At 47.6% G+C, this 17,028-nt stretch overlaps 2 protein-coding genes across 8 annotated transcripts in view; one reads left to right on the forward strand and one right to left on the reverse strand.

The window, feature by feature from the left end:
- Window positions 1-17,028, reverse strand: part of CHLSN (cholesin) — a 95,693-nt gene that overhangs the window by 28,134 nt on the left and 50,531 nt on the right. The gene's annotated exons all lie outside the window — the stretch shown is intronic.
- Window positions 1-17,028, forward strand: part of GPR146 (G protein-coupled receptor 146) — a 35,774-nt gene that overhangs the window by 7,195 nt on the left and 11,551 nt on the right. Inside the window, exon 2 of the mRNA XM_077317232.1 lies at window positions 11,265-11,395. Coding sequence (XP_077173347.1) covers window positions 11,362-11,395 — 34 coding nt within the window. The 5' untranslated portion in view covers window positions 11,265-11,361. The remainder of the gene's footprint in view (window positions 1-11,264; window positions 11,396-17,028) is intronic.

A 17,028-nucleotide genomic window follows, 5' to 3' on the forward strand; every position in this document is an offset into this window, starting at 1 on the left:
CTAAAACGGATGGGAGGAAGACAACGAAAGCCGCTTTGAGTCCCCACAAGGGAGAGGAGGAGGGTATAAATGGAGCAAGTCAATAAAAGAGGGGAACGAAGCAGAGCTTTCCGGTAGAGATGCAATGGATGACTGTAAATAAGGAAGTCGTTCCTGAGCTTGCCTTAAGAGAAGGTTTCTAGCAAACAAGCTGATCCAAGATTAATTTCTACAGCATCGCCTGAAAACATAAGGCTGCTCAGTCCAGATATCCTGGACTAATATCCTTGTGTCCGCTTGTGTCCAGCGCCTCTCCAGGGTCCTTCCAATGGAGGGAGGTCTTTCTTATCACTGCCTAATTGATCTTTCTACCTGCAAGTGGTGGGGATTGAACCGGGGACCTTCTGCATACCCCGCCGTACCCTGCAGCCACCTCCTGACCTCCGCAAAGGAAAGCGTGTAGAGTTTCCCAGCGGGCCTGATCCAGAGGCGGCGCTTCCGTGGGCTGGGTTATGACATCATGTACTTTCAAGACTGCGGTATCCTTGGCAGACTGTCTCTGAACTCCCAGCTCGGTATCTGGCCTGGCCAACGGTGATGCTTTCCTAGTAATTTCACTCTATTCAGGAGAGGGGGAAAAAAGCGCGTTTCCACTTTGACAAGATGGATCACATTTTAGCCTAGCTGACAGCGGACGCCATGTGCAGAAACGATTCCTCTCTGGTTCGTGGTCTCCCGTATGGAGATTCAGTTGCCAAAATCGGCAATGGAACCAGTGAAAAAGACCTTGCTTGGATACTGGAGAAACATAATTAGTAGCTTCTATCCCCTGGTTGTTGGCCCAGCAGAAGAACTGGCTGGCCCCTGTGTGAGCCAGGATGCTGGACTGGACGGATCCTTACTGGTTTGATCCAGCAGGGCTCTTCTGATGTGGTTACGAAGGCCTAAGGCTCTCTGCTCTGTTGTTGGCCGTTGTGTGAGACAGGATGCTGGCCTAGAGGGACCTCACTGGTCTGATTCAGAAGGGCTCTTCTTATCAGGGGCAGGCCTCGGCCTCTTTGCCCTCTTGTTGGCCATCCTGAGGAACCGGTTGGATGCTGAGACAGGACGCTGGACCAGTTGGGCCCCTGGTAGAATCCAGACGGCTCTTCTGATGTTCTCATGTTCACACGCACGCAGCATATTAATACCACACGTTTGTTTTCAAGAGAGCAGGGAGGAACGTTAAAAAACAAAGAAACAATTTTTTTTTTTAGTCCTATTAGGGCTTTAATTTGCGCAGGGAAACAACGGCATTGTTTTCTAAACAAAAGCAGGCTAATGAATTCAGTTTTGCTTCATTCACTTTTCTCCAAAATAGCTCTGAAGTCACCCAGGCATCTCGGTGCATTTTTCAGCATGCAAATGTGACGCTGGACACATGAAACTGATTTCAACAAGGACTGGCAAGCGAGCGCAGTCTTTAATTGTTACCACATTTCCAGGGCGTTGTAATGCTGTTACCGCTCTTCTGGCCAGCAAACCGATCCTGTAATGTCAGGAGACTCCTTGCGGGAACCGCGAAAGCATGGAGAGGGGCGGTCCGTAACCTCTAGCTATGGCACTGCGGGGGCGTGCCTTTTATGTCAAAGTTAAGACGGCTCCGTTCTTCCTCGCTATGGACTCCTAGCTTGCAAAAGAAGTCCCAGAAAAAATGAAACAATCCTAACCTCTATCTGTACACTGTTGCAGAGAGCCAAATCCTTGCTAAACCCACACACGCAAGCACACACAGAGAGAGAGAGAGAGAGTCTATAGATTCAGAGCTACTTTCAGGGCATTCCTTTTGCCAGCCAAAAGAGTCTTCAACAAAGAATATGCAGCCGAATGAAGATTAAAGTTTCAGGGGGGGAAATGTTACAGGCAGTGTTGCGATGCCACGAACTGACCACATTTGTTTGCAACAAGAACGACACTCAGGAGTCCCCGGTTTCTTCCGGCGTAAGCGTTGCCCCCGGAAAAATGTCTGGTTTGCTGCCATAAACAAACACACCCACTCGTGGTTGGTTCTCTCACCTGCAAGCCAGGGTTGCGAGCCATGGGTCTCTCGCCAAGAGAGCATAATCTCAAGACTGTTGCTTTGCCACCGCTTGAGGGTTGCATCAAACCGGGGTTTGCATGGAACCAAGAGGTTTTCATTTTCCCAGCCATGGATGAGGGGAAGAGGCTGAGGAAGGAACGTTTGTGATCAGGGTTTTACTGGGCCCATTTTCTCCCTCTCACACACCCCTTCCCTTGAGCTGCTATGACACCTTCGCAGCGATTGGCACACGCTTGCTGATGTCACAGAATGTTCAGCATTTTGTTCAGCCCCCAAATTTTCCAGCAGATAGATCTTGGGCATTTCTATCTCTCTCTCTCTTTTGCTTAACTCAGAGGGGTGCTGTAAAGACAGATAAAAACTTTAAGTCACAAATGCCTTCTACATAGTAAAGGTAAAAAATTCTGTGTGGCCTATCTAGAGAGCCACCTCAAGGCAACTTACAAAGTAGGGGGACCCCCCCCCCCATCACATCAAATACTTTTATTTACGTAAATGCCTAATATAGGCCTTCTCAATCAGAATTTCATGAAACCTTGGAGTTTCTTGACAGACCTGGGAGGGCTTCCTGAATGGTAGGAGTTCATTAATGTATTATATATATTTATAAATATATTGGCCTGCCCTCTTTCCCAAATATATTAGTCATGTTGGCCTGCCCTCTTTCCCAAATGGCCAATGATGGGCCTGTAGATGTGGGAAGGGGAGGGGCTCTGGGTGGGCGTGTCCACAGCTGTGCTTCCCAGCCCTATTCTGCAGGACTGCACCAGTTCTGGGGTTTCTCGAAGCCTGAACAACGTTTTGGTGGTAAAAAAGTTGAGAAAGGGTGACAGCTTGGAAACCATTAGTGACACTAACAGCTATCTCCAGTAAGTCCAGCAACTCCTGTGGCTCCCAGAAATGTTTCCCACGGCTTAGAGAGCGTGTATCACCGAGAAGGGAACAGACGAAGCTTTCCGGTTATCTGAAATGTTCCAGAGCAGAAGAAGCCCAATAAACTGATTGCAAACCTCGCTAGCTACAAATGCGCCTTATCTAGAAAAAGAGCACGTCCCCTAAAATAAGAACATACAAAGATCAGCATTGATTCTCACCCCCTGCCCTGACTTCAGTCCTATCAAGAAATTATCCTGTCTGCCAGGGAAAAGGGAAACAGTAGTGATGTTTTCTACTGTAAGGAACGGAAGGGGGGGAAATCCCCATGAATGCGGCTCTGTTCTCAACAAAGGATTCGTTCTGTCATCTAAAACGACTGGCCCTCGGTCAGCTTATTCAGGCGTTTTACTGGGTTATGGAAAACAAAATTCTACCAAGACAGGGAGGCTCTATGGGCGCTAACAAACCAGGCTGGGAAGGGTGGAGGGAAATGCATTTTACTTCAAAAGCCGACTTAAATCATACAGTCGCTTATTGCGTGAAATGTTATTTTGTACATTCCCAACGACAAGTCGTGTCGGAAACGAGTCTCAGGTGGCGTGTTTTGATCTGCCGCTGGTTCGCCGGAGTGTGATGGGGCAAGCACCACAATGAAAGTCTCTCCCCTGATTTCGGAGAATATCTGCAGGTGGCTAAAGCAAGAAGGAAGATGTTCTTTTTCCGGATAAGTATAGCCTTAAGATAGATTTACGCCCTTGAACACACATGAAGCTGCCTTGTCCTGAATCTGACTATAAGTCCATCTCATAAGTGCTGTCTGTTCAGACTGGCAGGGGACTTTCACAACAATGACTAGCCAGATATTTTAACTGGAGATGCCGGGGACTGAACCAGGGACCTTCTGTATGCCAAAGAGATGTTCTCCCATTGGGCCATAGCCCTTCTTTGTGGCTCTCCAGGGTCTCTGGCAGAGAAAGGTCTTTCCCTTCACCTACTGCCCGATCCTTTCAACTGGAGAGGTCACTGGACTCAAATTTTTGTTCCGATGAACCATGGGGATGGTCGATGATTTATTATTTTGGGTTTTTTATTGCAAGAATTGCGATAAGTTTCTAAGGAATTCGCTTCCTGCTTGTGGTGATGAAATGCCTGCTGACAAAATATTATTTGCTAATAATGCCCTCTGAACACACTCTGCACCCCTTGTCCTAAGCTGTACTGTCCCATAAGGTTAATTTTTTTGTACCGAAGGTAGGATGAGCTGAACGAAAGTGATAATGAGATGGTGGCTGAATTTGGCTAGAAAAGGCTTTTTAAAAAATTGCTTAGGAGATTTTGACACCCCTTCTGCGGAGCCCTTGTTTAAGGAGGCTTACAATTAAAATTATAAATCAGCAACTGAAAAGATACAAACAAAACATTGAAACAAACCTGAAGACACAAAAGTGGCATGCGACTGTCCATAAGACCCTCAGAAGAGTCAGACCAGAGAGGGTCCATCTAGTTCAGCATCCTGTCTCACACAGAGGCCAACCAGTTCCTCTGGAGGGCCAGCTACAGGGCATGGAGGCTGAGGCCTTCCTAAGAACATCTAAAGAGACCTGCTGGGTCAGACCAGTGAGGGTCCATCTAGTCCAGCATCCTGTCTCACACAGAGGCCAACCAGTTCCTCTGGAGGGCCAACAACAGGGCATGGAGGCTGAGGCCTTCCTAAGAACATCTAAAGAGACCTGCTGGGTCAGACCAGTGAGGGTCCATCTAGTCCAGCATCCTGTCTCACACAGTGGCCAACCTGAGGCTAGAGAAGCCAACCTTAACTGGTGGGCTGGACAGTGCCAGAGGAGGGGGTCCACCATATAATTCGTATTAAGAGCTGCACACCACTTTCATCTTAAGCAGATGCTCAAAACTGTTTCTCCTGTCCCAGAAGTCCCTCCTTTTATTAAGTTCTCCCCACGACATTCTAGGAATTGTGAAGGTCCGCGGCTCTATGATAATTGCACACTTGCAATTAAGGAACAAACTACGATACAAACCGAGGTGCATAAGCAAGCACCCCTGGATAAAACTGTCCAAAAATAAGGCAGGTAAGAAAATGATTAAAGTGGCATAAAATGCCTATCGCAGTCACCTTGAAAGCAGGGAACTTCTTTAAAAAAAAATAAATGGCAACCATGACGAATAAAAATTAAAGTTAACAGCAGAGGAACGGATCAAATGTGTGAACAAATTCAATAAGAGTCCATAAACCCACACAATTTGGGGGGTATAAGCTTTTGGGAGTCAAAACTCCCTTGGTCAAATGCCTCCTCAGAGCTCTGACTCTCTCATACCTCCAAAAATCTTGTTGGCCTTTAAACCGATAATGGACTCAAATCTATTTCCTCTGCTGCAAACCAACACGGCTACAACATATTCTCTGTGCCCACAGGACAGTGGGCCCAGCTAGCTTGAACTCCAATTTCTTCTTTGATAGGCAGTGGTTCTATTGCAAAAATCCAGGAGTTCTTTGGATGACCAAGATGGACAGAGCTTTCCCCAACGGCGTAGAAAACCCCCCGGTAGAAATAATCCAAGCAACGATGGCCATCGATGCTGAAACGCATTCACTGACCAAGTAATTTGTAGTTAAGACAGCGCTGCAAGTAAGAAGCGCAATTTCTTGCATACCAAGAACATGCCAAGAAATCAGAGTGGCTATTTCTAGACCAAGGTGATAATGAAAGTTCAAGAGCACAGTAATGTCCTTGTGTGCTAACCAGAGAGGCCCTCTGCTCTGAAGGAGGCTCACCAGAGTGATTTCCTTCCTTTAAGGTTAACATTCAAATTGACTTCCAGGGGATATGCAAAAAGACTGAACTGCATCCTGAGTCTAGCTTTTATTTCACTCGGCTAATGGAATATCAGGCTTAGCAGTCTGAGAAGGAGGGAAGTAGAATCATAGAGTCGGAAGGGACCTCCTGGGTCATCTAGTCCAACCCCCTGCACTGTGCAAGACACTCCCAACCCTATTGCTCATCCATGCTAACTTGCCACCCCCTTGAGCCTTCACAGAATCAGCCTCTCCATCAGATGGCTCTCCAGCCTCTGCTTAAAAATCTCCAAAGATGGAGAACCCACCACCTCCCGAGGAAGCCTGTTCCACTGAGGAACCACTCTCACTGTCAGGAACTTCTTCCGGATGTTTAGACGGAATTTCTTTTGAATTAAATTCATCCCATTCGTTCTGGTCCGTCCCTCCGGGGCAAGAGAGAACAACTCTGCTCCATCCTCTACATGGCAGCTTTTTAAATACTTGAAGAGGGTGATCAGATCCCCTCTCAGTCGTCTCCTCTCCAGGCTAAACAGACCAAGCTCCCCCAACCTTTCTTCATACGTCTTGGCCTCCAAACCCCTCACCATCTTTGTTGCCCTATTATGATCTATTCAAGGATAGCTTCTCTGAATCATGGCTAAAAGATCAGAAGCCATTATGCTGTATGTAAATTTACTCTTACCCTCTGCCTATAAGTAGGAACTGATTACTTCCATTCCATGACATTGTATCTGAGGGTGTGCACACGAAAGCTCGGGTCTCAAATAAAACATTGTTGGTCTTAAAGGTGCCTCTGGACTGAAAATTCCATATTAAATTGTGGTCTGAGAGATCTCGAGAAAGAGCTGCTGGGTGGCCTCGTGCAAGAGGGTCAGAAGCTGTGTCAACATTTGAACTCGGCACTCAGAATTCAACTCCACCACACCCACCTGGACGGTATTAGTGCCACAAAACAGCAGGGCTGGCTTGGTATGGAAACAAACATTTTGGTCTCAAAAGATGGAAGGGCACACGAAAGAGGCATTGGATTTCTCACACAATGGAAGCCCCCATTCGACTAATTTTAGACCTTGGACTCTTCAAAACCAAACTATTCCTTTTTGCCGTCTCCAAGTATGCCTCCCAGCCCGCAGTGGTTCCCCCCCCCCTTCATTCTGCGCTCCTTTAGTGAAAAACGGGATGCCACAAAATTTGGGCTAACCAAAAACAGCTTTCCTTCAAAGGACAGCACTTGACTCACAGATATAATTGCAATATTGTGTGATGGTCCCCCCCCCCAAGAAGAGGGCGGGACAGCAACTGAGCAAAAAGAAGGCAGAGTGGCTAAGAAGCAAAGCCCCTTCAGATTTTCAAAGAGCTTTTCCATCCGCCGGTCCGCCTTCCCCGTTTTCGTAGCCAAACCGGCTTCGGTTGCTTAGGAGCCGGTTTTCGGGACGGACAATGGTATTTTTCAGGAGAAACGGGCCAGCTTCTCAGGAAAGGGCAGAAAATCAGCCCAAAGTACCCGCTCAACTTCGCCTGAGTTTCAAAACCTTTTCTCAAGAAAAGGAGGCTGGGGCGCGTCAGCCAAGACACTGAACCCAAGAGCATCTGTTGTTTGTCAGCTGCTTCTTCAGGAAGTGAAAAGCCGGGTACAAAAACCACCTCTTCTCCTTCTTGGTGTGGTGGTCTAATCCGGAGAACCTGGTCCAGCGCTCACCATCACGCTCTACCACACCACCACATGGATCGGAAGGATTGTTACAGCCTCCCTGCGAGGATGGGCGGTGTGGATTAGGCAGGAAAGACCCATCGTGATAGGCCCTGCTCATGTGGTCTGCAAGGCTTCCGTGTATTTCTTTGTTCCTTACGGCAACTGAAGGACGCACCCACAAAGAAGCACTCATCTCACTGGTCTGCTGGTTTCACGGAGGCTGATCACACGCAAAACCATATCCTTCCATAGAACACGTGGATTAGGCGACGTGGAAGAAGGTCGGCCCAGGAACACAAGCAGTTCAACGAAAGGCCGGCCACTCTCCATCAAGGCCTAAGCGAAATTACCTGTGACAGGCAGTATCAGAAAGCAGTCTGTTAGCACCGCTCCATCAGAGACGGAATGGCGCGAAAAAGGTGTCCTCAGCGTGCGTTTGTAGAAGGCAGGGGAGCCACCCAACTCAAATCCACGGCAGAGAACAAAACCCAGAAGAACTGACTTGGAAGGCTGCATCCAAGCCAGGCGCCCTGATCTCCGTGGGAAGGTTCTAATTCTCATTGGTAAGAGAACAATTTTCTTCTCACTTCAGGGACGCTTGAAGGTCTCCCAGAAACACCGTTAGATAGCATGGGATAGAGTGACAGTCGGATCTGGAAGAACTAAGTTGGAATCCCGGCTCTGCAATGGAAGCTGGTTGGGTGATCCTGGGCTAATCATGTGCTTGCAGCTTAGCCTACCTCACAGGGTCGCTGTGACAATCAAATGGAAGAGAGAAGACTGATGAGGGGTCCCTTGGGGGGGGGAAGGGAGGGTATGAAGTAAATACATGATTTTTTTGTCCTTCCCGTGTCTATTTTTGAAATGCTGGAGTGATCTGTTTGCAGGACCTCAAGACATTCGACCTTTGACTCTTAGCCACGAACTCATCTCCATAAAACCTTCAAGGTCATTTTAGAGAACGGAAACTTTTGGAAATTTTGACACATTCCCTCACTAAGTTAATCTGTTGCCACGATCCTGTAAGGTAGTATAAAAAAACAGGAAGGGAAACTGCAGTTTATGATGTACGACAGTTTCAACATGACTCCGAGTGTAGAAATCCATTTTATAGTACGAAAAAGTTTGAATGAACTTCAAATAAGTCAGCTTTCGACTTGTGCGGAGTTAATACTGCAGGCATGGAAACACCTATACCTATACTGGGGGCACATCCAAGTGTGTATTTCAAATTTTAGATCCATTCTGCCTATGATGTGTTTTAGTTACATCTTTGTGTTTCCTCATTTTTTACTCACAACAACCCTGCAGGGTCAGCTACGGCGAGAGAAGATGGCGGGTCCGAAGCTGTCCTACAGACTTCACGGGAGAAAGAGGATTTCACCTCTGGTTTCCCTAATTTTTAGCCCCCAACTTTAAAGCACCGGATTGCACTGGCATCAAGTACGTGATCTGAAACGGTCTGTGGAAGACACGCTGTCTGAAAGAGAAGATACGTCAGCAAGAAACGGGGATTCTATTTAAAATGCCCCAGAACTCTGCTACTCTCCTTTAATGCATGCATCCGGACTTTTAAGCAAATGTTAATTCAAAATAAACATTATTTACAGACCGTTTATAGCTCTGTACCTAGAGATGGTTGGAGAAGATAAATTTTTTTTAATTAAATGTCTCTAATAGGTGTCCCTTAATGATACCCTTTGATTTTGGCTCTGTGACAAGGACATTTAATATTCATTAGAAAGGCTAATTAAAATAAACTCTTGCTAAAGGACGCAGCATAGAGTTAACCTTTCTTTCTGCTAAAGTCTGAAGTACGATGCTACCGAATTTGGGCTGGGGTCTGTTGTTGGAACAACCGACTTCACAAACCAGTCCTGGAAGTGTCGGCCCACAAGACTCAAGGATTGGGGGAGAATTTCCTCCCTTCCCACTTTCTCACTGGACCCAGCACCGCTGTTTAGGGTACACATGGCCCCAATCTGAAGATTTGGCAATCTGCAGATGGGGGCCACACTTACGTCCCAATTTGTTTTATGTTTCAATTTTTACTTGAAAAATGGAGACGTGGATTTAGGACAAAATACGAGCACCTGATGTTTCTTTCACGTTTCTGCACTGAAGGACCAAGACTCACATGCAGTAGCGGCTACAAGACCAACAAGAGTTCCCAAGTATGTGTTTCGAATACATATCTGAAATATAACCCTGGAAGTTTTGCTGGTCTTTTAGGTACTACTGGACTCTTGGGGCATTTCCATTATCCTGCAATTTCTCAAGATTCTCGCAGCCTGATTATTTTTAAAGAGTCACTCCTCTTTGCCTCGTTCTACCCTAGCGGGCCTCTGCTCCCTTCACTCTCCCCCCCTCCAACTACACCACAATGAAGGGGACTTCGGACTCGAGGGATGTACTTTTCTGCCATAGCTCTGGAATCCAGCAGCTGAACAAGGCAAATCCCCTGCTATTTTCTTCTGTGCCACACAGTGGATTATCTCCAACTACCCAGATGCAGGTTGACATCCCAGTTCCCACACCTCAGTGATTCTAACATCGAACTCTAAAAAGGTCACACAAAGACCAGCTCGAGAGCGTTTCAAAGCAAGAGATGTTCAGAAGCGGGTGGGCATGGCTAGCTTCTGCACAGAAGCCCTGGACTTCCCTGGTGTCTCCCATCCAAAAATGAGACAGGATCGACTCTCCTTAATTTCCCAAATCTGACAAGATAGAGCTAGCCTGGGCCATCCAGGCCGAGGCAAGAGGCAAACAAGAGGCGGTTGGCCCTCGCCTGTCTCTGTATAGCAACTCTGGATTTCCTTGGTGGTCACCCACCCAAACCAGGGATGGCCCTGCTTAGCTTCCAAGATCAGATGAGATGGGACTAGCCTGGGCCATCTAGGTCAGGGTAGAGGGAAAAAGAGGTGGTCTGCCATTGATGGCCTCGAGCAACGCCGGATGTCCTTGGTGGTCTCGTGTCCAAGCACCAACCAGGGCCGACCTAGCTTCGCTTCTGAGATGTGACGCGGCCGAGCTAGCCAGACAGAAAAAACAGAGTAAGGCTTTTACCAGCAGCCCGGTGGAAATAAGTGGAAATGACATACAGCCAGGCAGGCTCTGTTCAAATAAGCCCTGCTGCTTAAAATCCCATTACGGTAAAAGATGGCATTCTAGAATATCGCTCTTCCTAAGGCCATCTCCTTATTAAAATAAACCATCGGTGCATCAGAGAGGTTTCCAATGATCTTTCCGGAATATTCTGCCGGGGAGCCTGACATGCCTCGGTGCTCCTCGTTTTTTTTTTAACGAGATTGCTCGGCTAGAGCAACGGCGCTTCCGTGCCGAAGACCGGGGCTCCGCGGTTATCATGCGCCGGGTTTGAGTCTCGTTATGTCACCGTACAAAAGGTTCGATGGTGCTCGATCACACTGTCTTTTTAATGTGGCGCTTCCCCTCCTGCCCCCGCCCGTAAACACACGACTTTCTCTGTCTCTCTCTTGCTGCTGCCATGGAGGCAAACTGGCCGGCAGCATTAATCAGGCCTCATGTACCCTCCTGACTTAATCGCTTAGAGATATTGCTGTGCAGGGGTTTGGTTTTGTAACGGGGCAGCCCAGCCAATCCCGGAGCCTGGACTGAGCTTAAAGGATTATGTTGTGGATGCATGGGTGCTGTGCAAGGAAAAGAGGAAGGGGGGGGAGAGAGAGAGAGAGAGAGAGACAGGTCACGTGCACGTAGGGAGTTGAGTACCACGGACGGCAGAGCGATGCCGTGGAGTCAGCGTTCTCTCCCCTAAAGCTCTGCTCGTTGTTTACCCTTGGCAGGGATGAGATGTCGGAGTTTCGCTTTCGCTGAAGTCGCTCCGAGGAAAAGTTCCGGCCTGGGAAGGAAGATGTTGCGGCCTGCTGTCCAGGAACCCGGATGCTTCGCTCCCAGCCAGGGCGGCGTTTACCAGGTGAGCCTTGGGCACTTTTTGAAAAGGAGGATGCGTAACACATGCGTGCGGGCAGCTAATAGGCGGTCCATAAACTCTCTGCTCCGGAAGAGAGCAATGCCTTTGATGCAGAAGGCATCTTTCGAAAGCAAAAGGTAATTTAAAAAATGGGTATGTTGCTATCTTTATCGTGGCTTCCAATCTATCTACCTATCTACCTATCTATCTATCTAATGCAAAATACAAATCTATCTATCTATCTATCTATCTATCTATCTATCTATCTATCTATCTATCTATCTATCTATCTATCTATCTATCTATCTATCTATCTATCTATCTATCTATCTATCTATCTATCATCCCCCCCCCGAGCTACCTACCTAAGTCTTCACAGCGGTCTTTTGGACCATGGAGGAATCCCTGAAATATTTTTCAAGCTTCAAGGGACCACAAAAGTGGTGACATGCCCTTTCAGAGAAGTGGGCTTGGAAATCAGAAGCGGAAGCCAGCAAGCCGGCTAATCAATAATTTATTGCTTTTTCCATTGTGGAGAAAGAGATTAAGCCTGTAGAGCAACAGTGGAATTGGGCTCCAGGGAGGTCTAGTGATGTCAGCGGCCTCCAAACTTCGGGGAAAGGCTGCATAACCCTTGAGGAGCTCTTGCAGAGCCCCAGAATCCTGGTGAGGAATCCCTGCTCCATAGCAGTAATTATTGCATACAACTGAACTTCATAAAATCGGAGTCCAGCAGCACCTTTAAGACCAACGAAGATTTATTCAGGCCGTGAGCTACTGGACTCTTGACTTTATTGTGCTACTTCGGACCAACACGGCGACCCATTTGAATCTATCCTAACTGACCTTCACGTTACCTTAAATCAGCTTTGTCAACCCCATAAGTCTGCCCCCTCACAGCCCATGATAGTTCTGAACCACACTTTGGGGTCAGGAAAGAATCTTTCTCCAGGCCAATTTGGCCCGGGGATCCTGGAGGTTTATTGCTGTCTTCTGGGCATAACTGCAGGGGTCACTGAGGGAATGAGACGGAGAAAGGTTCTCCATTGTGCAGGGGGCTGGACTAGACGACCTTCTCGGTCCCTTCCAGCGCTGTGTCCCCACCCACCCCCTCGAAAACATTGACTGAACTGTATCGCTCTCTTTAATTAACGACTCCTTTGCCATTCATAAAAGACCGAGCCATGCCAGCAGAAGGGGTGGGGAGCAGGTGCCGGGCCACAACCCAGATAAATATTGCAAAAGGAATTGTCCGGTGTCGCAAGAGGCTGAAGTCAGCAACTAAGCCGCTCGCTGGGCTGTGTGCTTTTGGTGTTTTGTTTTTTTAATTAAGCTATTAGAATAAACAGCTAGGGAAAATGCGGAAACTTCATTAGGCTGGGGACAGGGCTGGCTCCGTGCTGCGGTGTGAACGCGAGGTTTGAAACATCCAGCAGCCTCATTTTGCAAGTGGTCTGTTTGCGCTAATTAGAGACGCGGTACCTCTCGGTCGTCTGGTATCTACGTTGTCTGCTGGAACATTGAGCAAGCGGGAAAATGAAACCCAAGTCTAAGCTGGGTAACTATGGAATTTGTGGGGCACAGACCCGGAGGAAAAAGCACCAGCCAATCAGCTGCTAGTTAAAACACAAGAAAAAGTTCCCTTGCTTGGCTAGAGGCAGTGTGATCTATCTGTACGAGGGCTGTAGCCTTAAGTTACGTCGCCGCCGCAGTCTTATTTGGTCAATGCTATACAATCCTTGTTCCAAAGGACAGGTTTCAGGAGGGGAAGAAACAATTCTGTTTGCGGAACAAAGACTTCAGAAAGTCACTGTTTGTGCACGGCCTGGCTACGTGACGACGAGGACAGGGAAGCGTCTGGGGGCTTTCCGGATGAGGGAAGAAAGCAGCTGGGCAGGGGGCAGGTAGGGGTTTATAAAACGTAGGCGTGGGGTGGAGACAGGGGACAGAGGGAACTCTTTCAGCCTGCCTGGTAATTCTTGAATGAGGGGACCACCCTACGAAGCTGATGGGCAGCCGGGTCAGGGCAGGTGAAAGGAAATGCATCTTCATCAAGATTTATTGCCAGAGGAAGCAGTGATGGCCATGAGCAGTGAAGGTTCTCAAAGGGAACGAGACAGATTGGTGGAAAGCAGGTCCATTAGTGCCTATTAGCCATGGTGTCTAAAGGGAGTAATCCTCTGAATAATGCAGCTAGGGAAAGGCCTTGGCCTCTGTGCCATTTGCTGAACCTCAAGAGGAACTGGCTGGCCAGTATGTGACCAACAGATGGGGGTACACAGAATGTATCAAGTAAACACCAAATGAATCCATGCAGGCTCAATGAACTGCTTAACGAGGGAACTTCCTAACAGGAGTGGGTCAATTTCCAACAGAATAACAAACAAGTCCCGGGGAATTACCCTTGTTTCAGTGAACTTCATCAGTGTCCTTTTTTCAGTAAACTGTCAGTGTATAATGTAACAATCAGGGGACGAAATGAGATGCAGTGGCGAACACTCCGTCTGTTTGTCCTCTGCACATTCCTGGAGATGGACAGAGGTGCATAGCGCTCTTCTGAGTGCCACGCCCGATTTTGGCACCTCCGAATAGACCATAATAGGGCAACAAAGATGGTGAGTGGTTTGGAGACCAAGACGTATGAAGAAAGGTTGGGGGGAGCTTGGTCTGTTTAACCTAGAGAGGAGATGACTGAGAGGGGATCTTATAGCCATCTTCAAGTATTTAAAAGGATGCCATATGGAGGATGGAGCAGAATTGTTCTCTCTTGCCCCGGAGGGACAGACCAGAACCAATGGGATGAAATTAATTCAAAAGAAATTCTGTCTAAACATCAGGAAGAAGTTCCTGACAGTCAGAGCGGTTTCTCAGTCGAACAGGCTTCCTCGGGAGGTGGTGGGTTCTCCATCTTTGGAGATTTTTAAACAGAGGCTGGAGAGCCATCTGACAGAGGCTGATTCGGTGAAGGCTCAAGGGGGTGGCAGGTGACAGTGGATGAGTGAGAGGGTTGTGTGTCTCTTGCATAGTACAGGGGGTTGGGACTAGGTGACCCATGAGGTCCCTTCCAACTCTATGATTCTAAGAAAATGCATTACAGGAAGCAGTCCTATATCTGTGGGCATACCTATGAAGATACGCTCATGGTACAAGAATATATAGCTTTTCCAACTGGGTGACCGCAGAATGATCTGTACGCAGATGTTGTGGAGACAACAGACACTCCCCTGTCTCCAATCAAAGGTCAGTTCTGTAAATATATTGTGTTGAAAGAGCTGGAAAAACTGGATTTTAATCAAAGGGGTGTTTATGGAAACCCCCTCCCACAACTTTGAGCCTAGAAACAAGGTGCTCAAAAAAGTTATGAGTAAGTCCTCGATTCGCATATATCCAAAGGGTGCTGTAAAACCTCTTATCGGCTTCCTGACAGGCGTCATATTTTATTTACTTAGGAAGCATCATCAGCGAACATCAAAAATACCATACAGTCGGCAGAGAGTAGGAACCTCTAATTAAACTGTCAAAAGCAATCAGAGATGCAAAGTCCGATACGAATTCAACTAAGGTCTAGTGAAGCCGACGTTTTATGTCTGAGTGAAAAAAACGTTTGAGACGATTTGTGTTATTAAAAAAAAGAACACCTCCGAAACAGAAGCCGTAGATTCCGACAGGGATTAAGTAAAGAGGGCAGAGTTTGCCCTGGGAATTAGCACCGCTTCTGAGCTACAGGATACCTAGAGTGACCAGTGAGTTTTCATATAAAAGGACTTTTGACTGCAAATCAGACCAGTTGAATTCCCTGTGACAGGGCCGGTGTCAGCATACAATCAGGTGAGGGACCTGCTGGGGGTCAGGTTTTCTGGCAGGCCCCACTGCTGCCCATTTCCCTCCTGTGCACCTCTCCTAAACATATGCCCTTCTCCGGCCCACTTATATATGAACACTCTACCACTTGCGTTTCCGACTACATGTGCTGTCTAGTGCCACAGGGGAAAGGACACACGGGTGGTTGTTTGCAGAGATAGAATGGCCTTTAAGTGGGCAGATGGAAGGATATTTTATTTATTTATTTGATTTCTATACCGCCCTTCCATATGGCTCAGGGAGGCTACCCGGGGAGGCGGGGGGGTGGGAGAGAAGGTGTGAGCAGGGGGGGCCTGGTGGTGAGAGAAAGCAGGGTGCTCTCCACGGGGGTACACGCAAAGCCCGGAAGCGGCCCTGCCGATGAACATCCAAGGAAAAAGTAGGGATTTAATTCCAAGACATTTCCAGGAAACGTTTATGCATTCGCGGCCCCCATGTTCTGAGGTCAGCACATCAGAGTCTGCTTCTTGATAGGAGCCTGCCTGCCATGCCGTTGGCATGATGCCCTGCAGATAAGCCACTCGCTAGAGCTTTCACTTGTTTTATTGGCAAGAAATAAAACGGCGTAACGGTTTCCGGGAGAAGGGCCCTCTGCGCTTCTCTGGCTGGCAGAGATGTCTGCCGCGGACCAGGCTCCGTCAATGCCAGATTTTCTCTGCCCCTGCCCCATCAATGCTTTAAAAAACCCCTCTAAGCCCTGGGGATTTCTGGGGTCAGAGAACGAGTGGGCCTGATTTGGGTGGCACCTGAAGAAACAACCCAGCGGCTTTCCTTCTCTTTTGTTCAATAAAAAGCTCTAGGATACATTGATCTTGAGCAGGGAATGACCTGTTTTGTTTTTTTGAAGCTATGTTGCTGCTAAAGGCGTCCATGACACTTTACTGTTGTGCTGGGCTGATCAGTACAACAGAGTCTCTTGCTGTTTTGTAAATATATTTTTAATAGATTTAATTCATTTACACCCCACCTGTCCCCACAGGGACCTAAAGTGGCTGACATTCTTCTAGTTGCCTTGATTTTATCTTCACAACAGCCCTGTGAGTCAGGTTAATAATAATAATTTATTAAATTTTATATACCGGGGAGGGTGGTATATAAGTATAATAAATAAATAAACAAATAAATTTATATCCTGCCTTTCCATGATGCTCAGGGCAGAAAACACTGAGAAAGTGTGACTAGCCTGAGGTCACCCAGAGAGCTTTCACAGCGCCCGTGGGCATTCGAACATGGGCCTTCCAGAGGCAAATCTGACACTCTTCATCACAAAACCACAGTTAAACAACAAGCAAACCCACAAACAGGTTGGGTCAAGAGCAGAGAAAATGTGCTTCAGCCATTCCCAACCCACAGCTTCCCCACTCGCATCTCCCTCCATGAAGCTTTGAAGTTCCAAAAAATATATCTGCTGGGTAGAAGCATAAGACCAGTCGCCCTCAAGGGGAAAAGAGAATGCGGGGGAAGAAGGATGGTGATTGGAGAAGGAGGAACACTGGGAGGGAAAAACAATTTTGCCATTATTATAAAACACCTGGATTCTTATCACCCCCACGCTCCCTTAATCACTAGCACCAGTGGCCTTAAAACAGCACCCTAAGGTGGCCCCCTTTGCTCCAGTTCAACTGCTCAGAAAAGCCACCACATCAACCATAAATGACCAGTTTTTTTGGGGGGGGGGGAGAGGAGAAGGGAAGGGGAGGAGCCCGGGGTTGTTCATGTCAACAATCTCAACCAAGCCGGTTTTTCTGCCACGTTCATTCAAGGAGCGTTTTATC

The sequence above is a fragment of the Paroedura picta genome, chromosome 17 (assembly GCF_049243985.1).
Source record: "Paroedura picta isolate Pp20150507F chromosome 17, Ppicta_v3.0, whole genome shotgun sequence".
NCBI lineage: Eukaryota > Metazoa > Chordata > Lepidosauria > Squamata > Gekkonidae > Paroedura > Paroedura picta.